The sequence below is a fragment of the Acipenser ruthenus genome, chromosome 13 (assembly GCF_902713425.1).
Source record: "Acipenser ruthenus chromosome 13, fAciRut3.2 maternal haplotype, whole genome shotgun sequence".
NCBI lineage: Eukaryota > Metazoa > Chordata > Actinopteri > Acipenseriformes > Acipenseridae > Acipenser > Acipenser ruthenus.
The window spans coordinates 32,985,564-33,005,767 of NC_081201.1; the positions used below are offsets into that span (position 1 = coordinate 32,985,564).

Below are 20,204 nucleotides of genomic sequence, written 5' to 3' on the forward strand. Positions count from 1 at the left end.
ACAGGGTGAGAGAAGATGAGGAAAAGGGAAGAAATCAGGAAAGTGATAGAGAAGGTGATAAAGTAGAAGAGGAGAGGGAAAGAGAAAAGGGAGGCAACAGAGAGAAAGAGGGAGAGAGACCTTCTGAACTGTAATTGTGAAAAACATCTCCAAAATATATCTAACAGTTTTTACAGCACGCCTGAGAACTGAATGGTTTTGACACTGCAGAGCATTAGCAGTGTGCTGTGGTGCAGTGTAGACAGATAGTGTCAGGCCTAATAGGCTGTCTGCTTTTTTCTGAAAGGGGTGTAGCCACGTACGGACAGCGATTTGCAGCGGAGAATGGAGAGGGGAGAGAAAAAGAGAGGGGTCGACTTCACTTAAGTTTCTTTTTTTAATCTTCTAGAAGCCCCTCTATTTCATTATACTTCACATTCTGTGTTTAAATATAGTTATTTGTGTGTACTGTACTGTATTTGCTAGAGAGTGGGAGTGGGTGTCAAAGAAAGGGCTAAGGAGAGACTTTTAATCACACTTTATATTCAATTAAATTAGACACCATCACAGACTTCACATAGAGCGCCATTAAAACACCAGAGAACCGCAAACATGTCCAGGTTGTGCATTAGTTTATAATAATGCAATTCTAATGTAACCCTACATTTAACAAACTGAGGAGAGAGGGTAGAGGGAAATAAGTGAATAGGAGAGAAGGAGAGAGAAAGATAGAGGGAGTGAGTGAGGGGGAAATAGATGGATAGAGGAAAAGATATGGGGAGAAAAGGAAAGGTGGCTAGCAAGTGAGGGATGGGGAGAGAGTTTGTGGAGGGGAATTGAGGGAAAGGAGAGATGAAGAGAGAGGCAGATAGTGCCTATACAATATCTGCAGCTTCTGTAATCCCTTCAGCACTGCATGAACAAAGTCAAAGATGGATGATATTGGTATTTGCCAACGACACAGGCACTTGCTAGCAGAGCGAGGCTTGGTTTGACTGCTGGGATTTGTGTATCAGGCAGGGAGCGATGCAGAGGCACTGGATAGCAGTGCCAGCAATTCATTTTTAATCAAACCGTTAGCATAATTGTATAATGTCTACTAATCATTCCCCAAACAGCCAGGTTCAAATTAAAAGGAAATTTGATGCGAAGAAAAGCAATTTAATGGAAATGGCAAAACATTTAGAGCGCGGTTTGCAATTTTTTTATTTATTTTTTTGGTTCATTTTTTTTCCCCCACTTCTGTTTTAATTTTCTTTGTTTCACAACTGACAGAATAGTTATCCAACTCGGAGGTGACTTGAAAGTACAATCGGCATTTCATCCGTTCTGTTATCATCCCTTATCTTTTTGTGATTTTGATTGGTTTTCTGGCTGGCTGCTGTCTCCCCATTTTTGTTTTGTTATGTCATTGTTTGTTTCTGTTTTTGCTTGAGAGATCCTGTGCAACTGTAAAGTGCAGAAGCAGCTGATTTGAAGGGTAAGAGTTTTGTCACGCTAATAGCAGAAAACATCATGTTTTGAAAGGCTTGGTTAATACAACTATAAAAGGGCTTCCAGAAATGCACTGATTTACCTTTGCTGTATCCTGCAGCAATATATATTTCAACAAAATCTTATTTGGATAAGGTATTTTCAAAATCGTTGCCAGCCCCGCCTAGTCAGTCTGTAGCTCAGGGCTGGCAAAGTTGAAAGGTCATATCTGCACATGAATGGAATGAGGAAGCCTTAGGCAGTTGGGATTCTCCAGACAAGATCGAAGCCAGGTAAAGGAAAGTGTCAATAACTAAATATTGGAGAAACAGATCCCAGAAGCACTCTGAATGACTGCAAACATCATACAATAGCAAGTGTGAAGAAATGCAATTAAAGTTTCATTTGTAGCTGCTTCCTTCCTCCCTCCTCTAGCTAATTAAAAATACATTATTCAAATCCATAATTAACTAATAGAAGAATAGCTGGGAAGCTTAGATGCATCAAAATAATCTCTATTTCCCGAGCGTGGGTCCAGTCTAATAAAACTACAAAAAATAATGTGGTAAACATTTATAATGGAGCTAACAGTGTGTTATGGAAATTACATGGATTAAAAAAAAATTACAAGAATCATAAAAACAATAGAGCTGTAGTTCTTTGCTTTTAATTGCAGATTATTTTTTTTCCAAATTTGATTCTTCCTAAGGGCACTTTTAAATTCAATTCATTTTAACACTGATTTAAAAAAAAAAGAAAAAGAAAGAACATCTTATTTTAAGTGTTGATGGGAAGCTCAAGCCTGTTCTTTCTGTGCTCAATTAAGTTGCATTAAAAACAAGACTAGATACAGCGCTGCCAGGATTGGATGCACACATATGCTTGCTGCTCATTTGTAGCTTGTTTAAAAAACATCAGTTGCAGATGCAGGTCTGTTAAAATCCATTAAAATGCACTAAGGTAAAACACAACAAAATTAAGATTCTTGCTGCCTCATCAGCATTAAAAATCCTAAAATACATCATGTTTTCCTTAAAAACAGATTTTAAACCAATAAAAGGATCATAAAATATCAATAAAACACAAAACAGTGTTTTCTTTCTGTTAAAAACAGATTTAAAGACAAATTACTAAAACCCCTGTGAAACAATAAAAAGAATTAAAACCAGAACAAAAACTGGAGCTCCCCCTCCTCACTCACCGCACACAAGGCGTCTCCCACACACCACCTCTCCTGGAAGTCCTCCAGGTTATTGAGTTTAAAAAATTAAAAATCCACTCTTACCCAGCTGACCACCAACACCCTGAACTGCACCACAACATCAGTCAGCCCGCTCCGAGAGATACTGTTCGTTCTGGATTTTAAAATGGCTAATTTTGCCTGACCCATTATAAAATTAATTAAAACACACCTGCTTCTCTTTTTAAAACTGTAGGGAACCCCAAAGGTAAAAAGCTCTTTAGTGATCTCCTCGCCTAGGCCCTGCAGGAGCTCCTGTAGGAGATGGAAGAGTGGTCCTAGCCTGACACACTCGCTGTACGTGTGGAACACTGTCTCCTCTGCAGAGCAGAAACAGCACTCTGAGCTAATACTAGAATCAACTCTGTGGAGAAACCTGCCGGTGAACAAAATACAGTGCAAGATCCTCCACTGCAGGTCCCCTGCTCTCTTGGTGTGGGGCAATTTATACAGCACCCTCCACACTGGTCTGTGCCACTCCTCTACCTCCAGACATGTCCTCCACCTCAACTGGTAAAAATGTGATGCCTTCACACACAACTGGTAGACTTTCTTACACCCTGCTGTGTGAAGAGTTAAGTCTTTAACTGTGTAAGTTTTTAGTAGTGTTCCCTCATTCCCTCCATTCCCCTCTCCTTCACTTGCTGCTGGATACACTAGCAGCCCTGTAAAGATGAAGTCTTGTCTCTTCCCTGTGCCGCTGAACACCTCTTCCCTCAAAGCCTTCCTGAGCTCGGGGGAGAGAGAGCTTCTCAGCTCACTAACCATTTTCTCTGACAGCCTGAAATGTGTGCCAGCCCAGCTGCCCAGCCAACTGTGTAGCAGTCAGCCAGCAGGAGAGCTCAAGATTGATCAGATGGCTCAGCCTGGTCACTCCTGCCCTCACAAAGCTGGCACAGAGCGTCATTGACTGAAAGAAACGCACAGGGAAGAGCGGATTGAAAAATAACAGCTCCTCCAACAGGACCCTGCCTGTCAGAGACCCCTCATCTCTCACCACTCTCACTGCCCTCCAGGCATCTAAAACACTCAAGTAAAAAGAAGGGTGACCTATTTTAGCTAGTCCGGTACTAAATTAAAAACAGGTGTTTGTCTATCCACAGCCCCTCTACTAAGCCTGCCTCTTCCAATGAGCCTCCTCCCCAGCGTACAGAAGCCTCTGAACCGCCTACAGTCTGAAGGCTGCCACCCTGCTGGCAATGCTGACCAGCCCCTACCCCCCCTTCATCAGTGGGGAGATACAGGACTGCTGGCCGCAGCCAATGTCTCCTGCTCCAAAAGAACTCCCAGCAGTATTCTTTGGATCAATGCCTGGAGCTTTTCTGTTCAAAAGCTGTATAACAGCAGTGGTCAGCTCCTGATATGTTAGCAGCTTGTCTAATTGATGCTGTTCTTCTTTGCTCAGGCTGGGCAAACCCTGGAGCAGCAGGTCCGTATCCTGCTGGTCACATGGCTCTTTGCTAATTCAGTATAGAATTTTACTGCCTCCCTGCTGATCTCCTCCTGGTTGTACAGCTCCCTACCGCAAGGCGCCCGGACGCAATGCATCTGCCGGCTGTCCGCTCTTCTTCTCTCCAAGCCAAAGAAGAAGCTGGAGGGGGCGTCCATGTCTTTGAGCTTCATGAAGCGAGAGCGCACCAGCGCCCCTTCACTCCCACCTTCAGCAGGCTGCCCAGCATGTGTCTCTGCTCCCTCAGGGTTTGCAGGGTCTGCTTCTGGTGGTCTGTGTCCAGGCTGCTCTCTAACTGGAGAATTTTAACCTCCAACTCTCACTGCTGCGTTCCATGACCCAGTTGAGTTGAGTGTGTACTGTATCATCCCCAACCTCCTCCCTGCCATCAGTACCTTGTTCCTGCCTTGCATCATTTCTAGTTCTTCTCGGGCAGGCTGTCCTTTGGTGTCCCTGTTTCCCACAGTTAAAGCACTGCATTGTATCGGAGTTAACAATGCAGTGTACCCTTTACACTGAAGCTTCAAATGACATCAATCACCTGCCCCGGGTTATTCAGCAGTAAAAACACCTGTCTTCGAAAAGACAGGATGTGTTTTACATTAGTATTTTTACACCCTAACATTAGGGGATATTTTTTAAATCTTTTAGTCAAAGATAAAAAAAAGTACTTTTTCAAGTTAGGAAATAAAAAAAATAGCTGTACCCTAAACGCTTTAAAGTGGTTGTAGCTCAAATAAATAATTCCATAAATCTTACTTATCGTGCACCACAAAGGCCTGAAATGTGCAGTTTTGAAAGAAACAAATGCAATACACAGTATAGCAAAATATTTAACCCTAGCACCAGCTATAGCCCTAACCCTGACCATAATCCCAACTCTAACCCTAGCCCTGACACTAACCCTAACTCTAACCCTAATTCTAGCCATGACTAGTTAATGTTGACTCTCACTACAGGCCATCCCTTGTAAAAGTTACCAAGGTAAATTTGCAGGGCAGTTTTGTAGTTTTACCATGCTTTAACCACTGTGCAATTGCTATACTTTACCATGATTTGCCATGGTTTTTATCGTCTGCTTTTCCATATCTACCATGCGCGTGTGTGTGTGTGTGTGTGTGTGTGTGTGTGGTGTGTGCATTTGGTCAACACTGTCTGGCTCCCCTCCCCCAGAGCTTCAGTTTTAATTAAAGCTGAGTTGAACAGAGATAGATGTTAAACTAATGAAGACATCCTGTGCAACCCCTGACCCCCTCAAAAACTAAACTCTCATATAAATATATTATTATTATTATTATTTATTTCTTAGCAGACGCCCTTATCCAGGGCTACTTACAATCGTAAGCAAATACATTTCAAGTGTTACAATACAAGTAATATAACCTTCCAGAATGTTTTACATGGCACAGTATAATTACCGTGAAATCCACTGCCTTCCACACTGCAGCCCAACACATTCTTAAACCACTGAGCAACTCAAACCCACCGCCTTCCACACTGCAGCCCAACACATTCTTAAACCACTGAGCAACTCAAACCCACTGCCTTCCACACTGTAGCCCAACACATTCTTAAACCACTGAGCAACTCAAACCCACCGCCTTCCACACTGCAGCCCAACACATTCTTAAACCACTGAGCAACTCAAACCCACCGCCTTCCACACTGCAGCCCAACACATTCTTAAACCACTGAGCAACTCAAACCCACCGCCTTCCACACTGCAGCCCAACACATTCTTAAACCACTGAGCAACTCAAACCCACTGCCTTCCACACTGCAGCCCAACACATTCTTAAACCACTGAGCAACTCAAACCCACCGCCTTCCACACTGCAGCCCAACACATTCTTAAACCACTGAGCAACTCAAACCCACTGCCTTCCACACTGCAGCCCAACACATTCTTAAACCACTGAGCAACTCAAACCCACTGCCTTCCACACTGCAGCCCAACACATTCTTAAACCACTGAGCAACTCAAACCCACTGCCTTCCACACTGCAGCCCAACACATTCTTAAACCACTGAGCAACTCAAACCCACCGCCTTCCACACTGCAGCCCAACACATTCTTAAACCACTGAGCAACTCAAACCCACTGCCTTCCACACTGCAGCCCAACACATTCTTAAACCACTGAGCAACTCAAACCCACCGCCTTCCACACTGCAGCCCAACACATTCTTAAACCACTGAGCAACTCAAACCCACTGCCTTCCACACTGCAGCCCAACACATTCTTAAACCACTGAGCAACTCAAACCCACTGCCTTCCACACTGCAGCCCAACACATTCTTAAACCACTGAGCAACTCAAACCCACCGCCTTCCACACTGCAGCCCAACACATTCTTAAACCACTGAGCAACTCAAACCCACTGCCTTCCACACTGCAGCCCAACACATTCTTAAACCACTGAGCAACTCAAACCCACTGCCTTCCACACTGCAGCCCAACACATTCTTAAACCACTGAGCAACTCAAACCCACCGCCTTCCACACTGCAGCCCAACACATTCTTAAACCACTGAGCAACTCAAACCCACCGCCTTCCACACTGCAGCCCAACACATTCTTAAACCACTGAGCAACTCAAACCCACCGCCTTCCACACTGCAGCCCAACACATTCTTAAACCACTGAGCAACTCAAACCCACTGCCTTCCACACTGCAGCCCAACACATTCTTAAACCACTGAGCAACTCAAACCCACCGCCTTCCACACTGCAGCCCAACACATTCTTAAACCACTGAGCAACTCAAACCCACCGCCTTCCACACTGCAGCCCAACACATTCTTAAACCATTGAGCAACTCAAACCCACCGCCTTCCACACTGCAGCCCAACACATTCTTAAACCACTGAGCAACTCAAACCCACCGCCTTCCACACTGCAGCCCAACACATTCTTAAACCACTGAGCAACTCAAACCCACCGCCTTCCACACTGCAGCCCAACACATTCTTAAACCACTGAGCAACTCAAACCCACCGCCTTCCACACTGCAGCCCAACGCATTCTTAAACCACTGAGCAACTCAAACCCACTGCCTTCCACACTGCAGCCCAACACATTCTTAAACCACTGAGCAACTCAAACCCACCGCCTTCCACACTGCAGCCCAACACATTCTTAAACCACTGAGCAACTCAAACCCACTGCCTTCCACACTGCAGCCCAACACATTCTTAAACCACTGAGCAACTCAAACCCACCGCCTTCCACACTGCAGCCCAACACATTCTTAAACCACTGAGCAACTCAAACCCACTGCCTTCCACACTGCAGCCCAACACATTCTTAAACCACTGAGCAACTCAAACCCACCGCCTTCCACATTGCAGTCCTGCACTTTCTCTAACCACTGAGCTACTCAAACTCACTGCCATTCACATCGCAGTCCTGCACTTTCTCTAACCACTGAGCTACTCAAACCCACTGCCATTCACATCGCAGCCCTGCATTTTCTCTAACCACACTGTTGCCCAGCTCTAACCACTGAGCTACTCAAACCCACTGCCATTCACATCGCAGCCCTGCACTTTCTCTAACCACACTGTTGCCCAGCTCTAACCACTGAGCTACTCAAACCCACTTCCTACAAATATATCTACAAAGGAAAACAACATACACATGGAATCTGAGCACAGAATTGCAATGCCAGTATTATTACCAAACTTAAACAAATCTACTTAAAAAAAAAAATGCATCTGGCTGTTAACAGCTTGTCTGTCTGTGTCTTTGCTGGGTTCTAAAACCTTTTCTGTCTGTCTCTGCAGGGGCCTAATAGCATGTTCCAGGTGTTCCTGACTGGCAACAACTCTGACCACTTCATCATCTCCCCCACCTCTGTCCAAGGCCGAGCCGACATTCGCATCCGTGTGGCCGAACCTCTGGACTTTGAAAGTGTCTCCAGCTACCGCTTCTCAGTGAGTACCTTGCTCCCCTCCCTGACTCCCTCCCTCACACCCTGCCCCTGGGATAGGAGCACCTCTCCAGCTACTGCTTCTCCGTGAGTATCTTGCTCCCTTCCCTGACTCCCTCCCTCACACCCTGCCCCTGGGATAGGAGCACCTGTGCAGCTACCGCTTCTCAGTGAGTACCCCGCTCCTCTCCCTGACTCCCTCCCTCACACCCTCCCCTGTTACCCCTCCCACTTGGATAGGAGTGCCTTCCCAGCTACCAGTTCTAAATGAGTACCGTACTACCCACACCCTAGGCTACGAGTGCAGTTACCAGTTCTCATTGATCCCCATCCTTTTTTATTCTTAACTCTCTGATTATTTGTTCCCACAGTTGCTGGCGAACGAGACTGCCTCCGAGCATGCTGGCTTCGCCCGCGTTCAGATTGACCTCATCAATGAAAATGATAACCGGCCCATCTTCACCAAATCGCTCTACAATGCCAGCCTGTTTGAGAACGCCACTGTAGGGACAGCTGTCCTGCAGGTGCTTGTAAGTACAGTACTGCCCAAAGGGATACGGAGGACGTGTTTAAACTGTAAAACGTCTGATCTGAAAAATATACAAAAGACTAATCAATCAGCAATCAATGAGGAAGGTCCTTTGAACCAACTTTCTAGAGAGTACTACTTTTTTTTAAATGCTAAAATAAAATATATTTTTATTCAATTAATTCTTCCTGTCATAAGAAAGATGCACCTCATCACTGCATTAGCAAAAGAGTAAGACACTTGTAATTCTAAAAAACCCTCTCTTTCTTGTATTGCCAGCAGTGTGAACATTGACATAAACATGTCTGAAAAAAATGAAAGGGCAATGAAAAATGTATTTAACCTGTAATATTTACACTGAAAAAAAAAGATGTAAAGGATCAACCAATCACTGAGGATATTGCTTTATATAAACTTCCTGCTATCTTAGTCTTTTCCTTATAAAAGTTTTGAAGTCTGAAATTTTCCCCCATGTTTTTCCCATGGTTATACTAAGCATTTACCTTGGTTACACATGGTTTTTAATATGCTGTACCATACCTCTCTGGGCTTTACAATGCTTATCCATGCTTTCACAAGGTAGCTCTGGCTGCGCTGGCATGTGATTTGCTCTGTGTTGGAGATGCTGTCAGTGCAGGGTGAAATGAGTCGGGACGCGCTCATTAACAGATGGCACTAAATGGCAGTCTGGAAGAATGTCTGGGTTCTGTGACAGTTTCTGATCATTTCTAGCAGATGTTTAAATAATTTATTAAGTCGGCATTAATCGAAGTGATTGCTGTGATGACTTTCCGCTGCTGGAGTTGCAGGGCTGGGGGTGGGGAGTGTTAGCAGCACCGCAGTGTCAATTCAATCACACAGACTGCCTTTGTCTGAGGAATGAATGTCACCCTCACTAACACACTGTCTAATGACTTCTTAGAAGGGTGAGTATGGCATTTTGCTATGAAAATAAAACATGTGTATTGTGTGTGGTCAGATTTGCTGTTGGCTTTATACGAGTGGTGCAACAGGAATAAAATATGATTAAAACACATATCACAAGATCATAAGCAGATAAATATTAACTATTCTAATCTCCACACTGTCATGGAGCGACATTACCAAAATTGGAGCTAACCTTCATATTGCTGCATTGAACTTTTACTTTAAACCAGGTTTAACAAGTTCTTGAGCTGCACACACACAAACACACACACACACACACAGACCATAATGTATGCTGGCAGTCATTCCAGGTTCCTGAATCCCAAATCCCTAGTCCTGTCTGACAAATGGAAACCTTGCCTCACGGTCTGATAAGTGGTGTCCTGGGACGCCAGCCCTGTCGCTGAGGCCGACCCTCTGATTAGTGTGTGTCTTCCTGCTCCCTGTTCTTTAATCACTCGCTGTGAAGGAAAGCTGCAGAGGAGAGGAGCCAAAACAGAGGAGAAGCAGCAGAAGCAGCAGCAGAAGCAGAAGCAGAAGCAGCAGAAGTAGCAGAAGCAGCAGCAGCAGCAGAAGCAGAAGCAGCAGCAGCAGCAGCAGCAGAAGCAGCAGCAGCAGCAGCAGAAGCAGCAGAAGTAGCAGAAGTAGCAGAAGCAGAAGCAGCAGCAGAAGCAGCAGAAGAAAGGATCGTTCTTATAAAGACAACAAGGGACAAGTTGCAAAAGAAAAAAGTTTGGGAAGGAATTAAAGACTAAACAAGAAAATAAATATAGCTCTTGAAAATAAAATGCTACATTAATAAGGTTAGATAAGAAAAAAATAATTGAAGATGAACATCGTTTCCACCAGTCTTCATCACCCCTTTTCTTTTGTCTAAGACATGTAGATATATTTTTCTTTCATACAATGATAGGTTTGTAGATAGCAATAATGGAATTGCAACATGTGAAAGGTTTGCTCCTATGTAGAGAATTGCAATTGTTTTTCACCCTTATTTGAATACCCATTTTTTCCCTCCCCCTAGAGTGTGAATATTTACCATTGTGTCCAACAAACTGTATTAAGATGAATTGCCTGGTGCTTCATTTTCCCCTGTGCATCCACAGGCATGCAGATTTGAATATACATTAATAAATGCTGTTTTCATTGGGACCGGAGGCTCAGGGCAGCTCATATATTTCCGTATAACGTTCTGTGGCACTGTTTAGATTAGTAGAGCGAGAAGCAGAAAAAATTGTTTAATAAAAAAACAATCAGATGGTTTCCCATTTGAAATAATCAGCAAACTGTTACGGACAGCCAGGGTTGTGATGTTAGACTGCAATTGGGAGGATGTAACTGGGCTGCATCTTGTCCTACACATACCCAGTCAAATTTGACATAAGTGTAACATGCATAGGGGCTGACATAGAATATCCTAACAGCTGGACTTTAATAAAACAGGTGTTTCATTCTATGGGCTCAAGTTAAGCTGCATAGAGTTTTTCCTTAGTATTTAGCCAGGGGAAGGGGGCTAAGCCAAAAAAAAACTTGACTGTAGGAATTGTTGAGGTTTCTAATTCTTTTTCATTTAGCAGCTGTTTAAGAGCTGTCTCCCTCTCTGCTTTCATCGATTCTGTCCCCCGGTCTGCGTGTGAAAAATCAATGGTTCTCTGTGTGTCCCTGCTGGGCAGCCCGGAGTGGAGCAGCGGTGATAATGGAGCCTTCTCTCAGAGGGCCTCGCTGCCGACGCACTCAATAAACGGTGCTTTAAAATGCAAATGGCCCGTTGCCTCTCGCTCCGTCGCTGAAGGGAAGTGGTTTGGAATCACAGGTGGAAACGGGCACACACTCGCTCGGTAAACGTTGTCAATCACACACAGGGGGGGGCACGCAATTACTGACACATACAGTACAGGGGCTCTAAACAGTTTGTTTGTGGGATATTTGTGGGACACTTCACAGACTGTTTGCCTACTAAATAGTATCTTGGCATCACTGAAAAAACAATAGTCTGCTTTGAAAATATATGCAAGTGGTTTTATTATGCAGTATACCCCATTTTCAAGGAAAAAATTAATGAACTGGGGTGGGGCATTAACCCTACTCAGACCCCTTGTTTCAGACCGTGTGTTTGCTTAAAATCTGGCATCCTTGAATAAATAACTTGATACTCTTCAAATTTGACAAAATAATTTAAATTAGCAACACATTTACATAATTGATGACTGCTACAAATGGTCCATTTTCTCTTGCAGTGGTTCTTCAGTAAGAATTTGAAATTCTCTTTCTTTCTTTCTTCCTTACTGACTTGAAAAAACATAAAATAATCTTACTCTCCTTTTGACTGAGTTGTGCATGTGTGCCGTTGAGTATTGTCTGCCACCAAAGCCCCACTTCACACACGTACACACACACAGCTTTCCTTTTCAATTCCATTTAGTTTTTAATAGATTGATGTTTAGATGAAAGACCTAAAGACGTTGGGGACTGTGAGTGCCTGATAGACAGCCCGATCGGCCGGCCGTCAGTCATCTGCAAATATACATAATCGCTTTGCAGATAAATTGATAAGCAGAGGCTGCTACACCGGGCTTTGTGAGCATTAAAGGCAAATAAATTAGCGATCTGCGCTCAACGATTTGGAATTGCTTTTTATTGCTGCTCCGTCGCTTGCCTCTGCCTATGAGATATGAAATTCTACTTCGATTTCTAGCTGCCGGTCAGGAAGGGATGCAGTGCTGGGTGTCTGTATGTCAGTTTACAGGTTTACAGACAGGATCAGTTTAGATCAAGGGCTGTTTGACTCTGCTCCTCTGAGGCTGTTAGCATTACAGAAGAGGCCGTTCTTAGCATGGGGCTGTGGGCTCCAGAAACCCCCATGGTCTGGAGAAATGCAACCCCACAGAAATGAAAAAGTACCTTTTAAGTATTAGTACTAGAGTTTTTGTCTTGCACAACAATGTCGTATTAAAAAGATATATTTTAATTTTAACATAAGCATGCTATATAAGATGCACAATAATCGTATTAATAATTATAATCACCCACAATTGACTCTAGGGGGCCATCTTGTTTTAATATGAAACTGGGGTTTCCTAATGTCTGTTCCATCTGCAGTCTCCAATCTTCTGCAACCAGACATTACACAAAGATGAAGGATCTTGTAAAAATAACATAGTATTTGTTTCCCCCCCCCCACCTCCCCCAAGCATATATTTAATTGTGTGTGTATATGTGTGGTAGGTGCATAATATACAAAGACTATACAACCCCTTTTAAAATTCATTTCAAGGCCATCACTGGTGTATTTGCCTCCTGTCTGATTGCTTTGTTTACTCTGACAAAGACGCCCTGACATGATTGTATTGGTGATTGAATCAGAGGACTGAGCAGAACTCAACGATTCAATTAGCTGGTATGTCCATAGGGTCTATACATACTTTTACACTGTCGAACTCCGTCCCAGTGTAAGAAGAAAACGAGCCTTATCTACAAAGCATAAAGAGGTGGGCGCAGACAGTCCCTGTCAGCCATCATGAGCATATGTGTATATCTATTTATTTATGTATTTATTTTTCAAACCTTCTAACAGAATTGGCTGATAATGGCCCTGTCTATTCTCTCTTGCAGCGTCCTGTGGAGACGCACTGTCTGTAGTTACCGGCCGGTTAGGGTTCTGATAAGCAAACGGGATGGTTTGAATAAGAAAAGGCAATGGAAAAGTCGCCGCTGTCTGAGTGGGGCTGGGTCAGCGCTCTGGTTGTCACAGATTTTTGACAGTGCGTAATTGGTTTCTTTTATGGCTTCTGTGAGAGCTTCCGACAGAAGCAATTTGGTACCGATCAATTTGAATTCCATTTTTAAGTCAGAGCAACACTTGCATTCCTTTTCCAAAGCCAATTTCACTGTTATCTGTTTGTTTCGGGTTATTATTCTTGCATACGGTGTAAAAGCGGCTGTTATTTATATTTGTGTAAACAATATAAACAAGAGAGGGAGCAAACAGTACGAGTCAACAGTTTTGAGATTTGATTGTTTTCTTCTATGTACAAAAATGTAGAAACTAGAAATAAAGACCTTCATTTAAATGACTTACCTTCAAAATGTTTTTTTTTTTTTTTTTTAGGACAGAGTAATAATATCTAAGTCAGAGTCATCTTTTTTTGCCTTCATGCCCTCACTTTTGTTGATTTTAATATACAAAAAATGCCCTCGCCTGTATATCAAGGTGAGGTGTACACGCACACACACACACACGCACGTCAATTTACTCGCTGGCAATCAGTGTGAATTCCAGACTCTTAAAGGCTTTATAAACTTCAATTCTTTGTTCGCACCACCGCCTGATAAAATTGCCTCCCTGCACTTAAAATGCAAGCAGATCAACCAAGAAAGCCAGCCTGCCATTAAACGCTCAAATGTATGGTAAAAATATAGACTGTGTGAGTGTGTGCATCTGCGTTATTGGAAATGGGGTGGGGGAAAAATTACAGCTGTGTTTGGGATTCGAATCCAGGCCTCTTGCTCCTTGATTTTTTTTTGTACCCTCAATCCCAGCCTCTCCTGGACACATTTGTGCAAGGACTGAAACTGCGGAGTCTTTATTTAAAAAGAAAAACCAAAAAAAAAACACATTCAATAGCAGGTAATGAGGTCTTAATAAAGTGGCGTGTGTGTGTGTAATATATATATATATATATATATATATATATATATATATATATATATATATATATATATATATAAATACATATAAATTATACTTAATACCCTTGAAACTCTGCTCTTGACTTATTCTCGAGAAGAGATTCTGTTCCTGGCTGTGTTTGTTCTGAGCCTTGGCAATGAAGATGGCTATCTATATGGGGCCTTGTCACTAGAAATATCACGTCTGTCTGTCTGTCTGTCTATCTCCGTGCAGCTCAGGTTTACTCACGCTGGTATCCACATGTCAAAAAACATTATGGAAGCATCAGTCACTCACCAGGCTCTCAGAGCGCCCCAAACTGAGAGGCTGCAGATTGGAAATATCTCACTGGAGTGTCACCTGCATTCGGCAGCGAGGGGAATAGGAATGGGGGTTGCTGATAGATGCTCCAGGATTAGAGTGCAAGGAGACTTTCTGTTCTTCAACTCCGGAGCTCTACAGCTCTTAGAAGCATAGTATTGAAAGTGTGTCTGTGTACCGCTTACCTCTATATTGTGAAGACAAAAATGATGTCTCTTTCTAAAATAATCAGCTCTGATTAAGAAAATAGCGCACAAGAAGTCGAAGTTAGGAATCATAAGTTATGAATATGATTTGAGTCAATCACTAAATGAGTGTGTGTTTGAGATTAATATGCTTTTAAGACAATACTACTATGGAGGACTTTCTGCCTCAGAACAACAGTTTCAGGATGTCCTTATTGTATTGCCTTTTGAAGACTTCCAGTTGAAACTTTTGTCATGTAATTTATTTGTTCTAAATTTGGTACGGGAATGTGTACCTCAACAGATATATTCTTCCTGTTGATTCAAACGTTATTCTCGGAAGAGCCCCTGCGGCCTCAGTAGAGCTTTATCAATCCCCCTCATCAGGTACACAATAAACCTGCCATCTTTTCAAAGTGTCCTTCATTAACAACATTCACAAAACTGGAACCAAACAACTAAGTTATGTATTTCAAGTTCTCTTAAGCACTCTCAATCTGTGTTGTTTTTCATTTTGTAACACTACATGATTTCCTCTCCTTTTAAAAAAAAAAAACTGGAGTAAATTCAAGAATGGAGAAAACGCTTTGAAATGGTTCTCGGTCTACAGAGCATGTACTATGATGGCCGCACCACAGATGGTAGTGAAACACTCCTGTTACGCAGATCCACATGGTGCCTGTACTGCCTTTAATCTAAGCGAGAAAACATTTAATGCAGAAATGTTTTAGAATAGCCCCATATTTCACAGCAGTGGTGATCCATGACCATGTGGAGAACAACAGAATAGTAAATCTACAGTTAATTCAAGGTCTGCCTAATGATAGCTATGCAAACTTGGAGGAGAAGTGGACAAACACACAACAAGTATTGCAAAGTTCTTTTATGGCCGTATTGGTGCAGAACATTATAGCCTGGGACCATCTGGCTGCGAGTGGAACAGCTGTGGGTTTGAAATGAACCAGGGGACAGACTGCACTCAGCCTGCACTCTGTGAGGTACAAGGAGCAGCTTAACAGGCAGGGAGAGCCTAATTGAGGAGGGGTCACTGGTCATTCACTTCCTAATGGAGTGGAACTAAGTTTGTTCATAAGAAGTAATAAAGGATTAAGACTGGCAGATTACCTTTTCCTGTATGAGTGAGCAAGTAAGGGAAATGAGTCTGTGTGCGTGCGTTCATGTGAAAGACATTGCATTGGCATAACAACATGCTTCTGTAGCACTCAAAGGAAACCAGAGTTAGAACAAAGTTGTTTTTTAATAGTTTGTTTTTTTGTTTGTTTTGTTTTCTTTTAGTATTACCAAATATCTTTCCAAGTTTTGGACACTCTTAAAAGGAGTTTACAAAGGTAACCCAAACCAATACTTTAAGCCCAGTACAGAAACCAGGACCAGAGGACACAGCTGGAAATTAAGTGGAGGTTAGGACTTAGAACAGAAGGAAGGAGACACTACTTTACTCAAAGAATGACGAGTGTATGGAATGGGATACCTAGTCATGCTGTTGATGCTGAGTTTTTAGATCAATCAGCTACAAGGAAATGGAGGAGCATTAAGGGGTCAAATGCCCTCCTCTCATTTGGTACAATTTCTGATGTTTCTATGTTGGGCCGCTGTGGCCATCCATGTTTTGACCCATTTGCATTCAGATTGTGCAGGAAGGGAGGCCATTCCTCAGTGATTACCAGCCTCTAGTTTCTTCCAAGTGTTAGAAAAAAAAAATCTGCAGCAACCCATCCAGTATGAAGAGGATTGTAGGTGAGAATGCAAAGGTTGCAGAGACTATAAAACAGTGGGGAGGTCAACTGGTTCTAGAGTCATCGGGTATTGTTGTTTCTTATTGCTCGTCTGATTCACTCTTCTGTGTTTCCTTCTCTCCAGGCCACAGACGGTGACTTTGGCACCTTCGGAGTGGTTAGCTATTTCTTCAGCGATGAGCCTGATAAGTGAGTTTTCATTCTTATCATATTATTATTATTTTTTTTTTTTTTTTTGGGGGGGGGGGGGGGGGGGGGATACTGCAGTAAAAGCTGCAGTAAATATTGTAGTAAGGTGTTCATACATATAATTTACGGCAGCGATTACCAGGTGTTTTCAGTAATTCTGGAAACGTTTTACAAGTTTAACACAAAGAAAGTTGTATTTCATTTTGACTGGTCCTTCTACCAGTTGTCCTTCTGATCTCATAAAGAAACTCAATTGGGAAGATTCACCTTAAAGAGCAAAATGTCTGGTTCTCAGTGAGTCATCAGCAGGTTCTGTCCTGCAGTAGAAGATTAGCCTTATGCCCCTTTTCATTTGTGTTACTGTCTTTATCTATTAATATCTCTTTTGGAATTTGCTTAGTCAAAATCCACTTATCAGCTGCATAAAACTGAACCTCCACTTATTAAGAGCAGCAACAAAATCAATAGAAATCTCATTTGGAAAAAACAGATAGATAAGGATGCTGGGATTTATATTCATGTTTAACACATATAGCTTGGTCCCAATGAAGGGGACTTTCTATCTATCATGTTGCATACCTTTCTATGTTATGATGGAAAAAACGACCCCCCTCGGTGCATTTCTTACGTAATATTGTCACGCCGCCTCTATACAAAAAAGACATCTTCTTAATATTTTTAGACAGTCTAACCCCTCTGTACTGAATGGTCAATAACATTTAAGGATAACTGAACTCTACAGAAATGAATAACACAGTCATCGTTCATGACAATGTGGTTAATGTCTAATACATGCAGAATCAGCACACACACGCTTCCTAATGGGACCGTTGAGAGATCATTCACACTATAGCACATGGCGGTGAAGTCCACATCAACCAGTGATATAAGTATGGTAACCAAGACATTTCAATATTGAAGACATTGAGAAATACTTAGTCACAGTAGTATAGTCGAGTGTAAACGATTCTGATTTTGGGGAAAGTGGAGTTTACACACTTCTTATTTAATAAAGTGTTTACTCACTCCTACTGTCCTGTGATAAGCAAATCCTGGCTATACTAAGGGTTAAGAACATAAGAACATTTACAAACGAGAGGAGGCCATTCGGCCCATCTTGCTCGTTTGGTTGTTAGTAGCTTATTGATCCCAGAATCTCATCAAGCAGCTTCTTGAAGGGTGTCAGCTTCAACAACATTACTGGGGAGTTGGTTCCAGACTAAAAATGTGCCTCCTATTTTCTGTTCTGAATGCCCCTTTATCTAATCCCCATTTGCTAAAGCGAAGGCATATACTAATGTATTATATAAAGCGAATCTGGTGCATCACAACTAACATGTGCATAATCTACTGGGTATCTTTGCACCTTATTGCCTACCATGGACACCAAAAAGTTTAGTATGCCTCTTTGCTCCCCAGTTAGAATTGTTTTGGTGTTTCTTTATGTGGGTTCCTCAATGTGGTGCCTTTCTGCTCCCCAGGTTTTCTATTGACAAGGACTCCGGTCAGGTGACCCTGATGGGACGGCTGGATTTCGAGCTGGCCCAGCGCTACACCCTGACAGTGATCGCACAGGACGGTGGTGGGGAGGAGACCACGGGCCGCCTGCGAATCAATGTGCTAGACGTCAATGACAACACCCCCACCTTCCAGAAAGAGGGGTACCTGGGGTCTGTGCGGGAGAACGAGCCAACGACTGTGCAGGTCACCCGACTCCGAGTGAGTGCACCTGCAGAGACCAGCCACGCTCCCCCTCTGTCACTCTTCCTTCTCTCAGTCTATATACCCTTATAAAAGACATAACTAAGTGTAATACAGTCAGCACTCGCATATCCAACCCTATAAAATTTTGACTTCAGTGACGGTTAAACGAGTGTGACGCATATCTGATTATTTCATCTGATTTGACGTGTATGTAGGTGAGCACGTTGTAACCTTCCCCCTAGCACCCACACAATAACACAGCAGTAAAAACAGGGAACACATAGCTGAAAGGACTGTGTTTTAAAATATGTAGACTTCCATTTAGATGTACTGTAGTTGGTTTTGTTGGTACAGTACTATATTTTCAACAGAAGAAGTGTTTTAATTCAGAACGATATGATTCTGAAAATATCACTTGCCAAAATAGACGACAAGTGGACTGTAATACAGCAGTACATACATTTAAATCCAGTACGTATTGTCCCTAATGTCACAGTTCACTTGCAAATGAAAATTTTACAAAAGCAACTAAAGATCACAAATTAAAAAAAAAAAAAAATGCATCACAGTATCTAAAGCTGTTTCATGATTAACTTTTACATTACTGTGCCTTGTCTCGTTCGCTTTGTTTTTGGAGGAAGCGCTGTGTAAGTGCACAATAATAAAGACAAACTGGTTTGCCATGCCAGAAAACAAACGCGGGCTGTGCTGGTTAAACAAGTACAGCAAGTTAGTCATTCTACACTTATTATGGTAAAAGTAAAGTATAGTTAGTGTGTTAAAGAACACCGAAAGACTGGTAGAGTAGTGAGCCTTAAATCTTAGTTTTGTAAGCATTCACAAACAATATTAACAATATCAAAAATTATAATAATCATAATTAATGACTCTGTATGAATATTGATTACAGGCATCCCAAAAAGCAATTACTGTTGTTTTTATAACCCTGCGTTCAAATTGCTTTGAAATGGGCTCAATGGTTGGGTTATTTCATCCCTTTAAACAAAGGTAACCTGAAACGGTCACGTTAGTAATATAGGCTTTCTGAATAATGTCAACCCGCACTGTGTTCTGCACTCTCAGCATATTTCTCTGAAGCATGGCCAGCACTAAAACAACACAAGAAACAGGGAAAAAAACAGCTTCTCTCTTTCCATCTCCTTACTCCTTATCATTTCCATAGCATTTGCACTCCATTTCTTTGACAGTTGCCCTAAGTTTAAATATCCCATAGATGTACATCCAATGATATACATTATAGGCTGGTTTCAACAGACTCTGATTAGTACTACTTTTGGACTACCTTACACAATGTAACATTAGGTAGTCCAAAATTAGGGCCTGTGAAACTGACCATATAAGGTTAATCTTATAAACTTAAATTCTAAAGAGGTAGTTGACTGTTATTGGCAAAAGATAAAGTGACTAAATAATTCAATAGAATTGTAATACCCCTTTCTTTTCCACACGTGTCATCTCCCCCCTCTCTCTTCCCCCTCACACTCCCCTTCTTTTGTTTTCCCTTTTCTGTCTTTTCTTCTCTCCACTATCACAATCATCCTTCTCTCTTCCACTCTCACCCCTTCTTTCTCCCTTCTCTCCTTTTTCCATATTCTACTTCTATCTCAATCCCCTACCTTCTCCTGTTTCACTTTTGCCTATTTTTTCCTTCTCTCCTCTCTCTCCTCTCTCTCTGATGTCCCAGGAGACAGGTCTTTGTCACACTTTATTTAGCAGCCCTAGCGCCTGCAGAAAGAAATAAATGACACATCTGCTCAAAACAAACAGAGGAAACCTTTTTTCAGGAGAAACAGGAATTACTTAGAAAAGTGCCAACAGCAGCATCTTC

General features: G+C 42.3%; 1 protein-coding gene across 8 annotated transcripts in view; it reads left to right on the top strand.

Moving 5' to 3' along the window:
* LOC117417697 (cadherin-23) overlaps nucleotides 1–20,204 on the top strand; it is a 162,693-nt gene that overhangs the window by 67,539 nt on the left and 74,950 nt on the right. For 7 of the 8 annotated variants that reach the window (XM_058985168.1, XM_058985170.1, XM_058985172.1 and 4 more), the window contains 4 exons: nucleotides 7,929–8,078; nucleotides 8,446–8,604; nucleotides 16,587–16,651; nucleotides 18,133–18,370. In XM_058985168.1, coding sequence (XP_058841151.1) covers nucleotides 7,929–8,078; nucleotides 8,446–8,604; nucleotides 16,587–16,651; nucleotides 18,133–18,370 — 612 coding nt within the window. Of the gene's footprint in view, nucleotides 1–7,928; nucleotides 8,079–8,234; nucleotides 8,245–8,445; nucleotides 8,605–16,586; nucleotides 16,652–18,132; nucleotides 18,371–20,204 lie in introns of those variants that run through there. The other variant, XM_058985171.1, reaches the window with a different exon arrangement.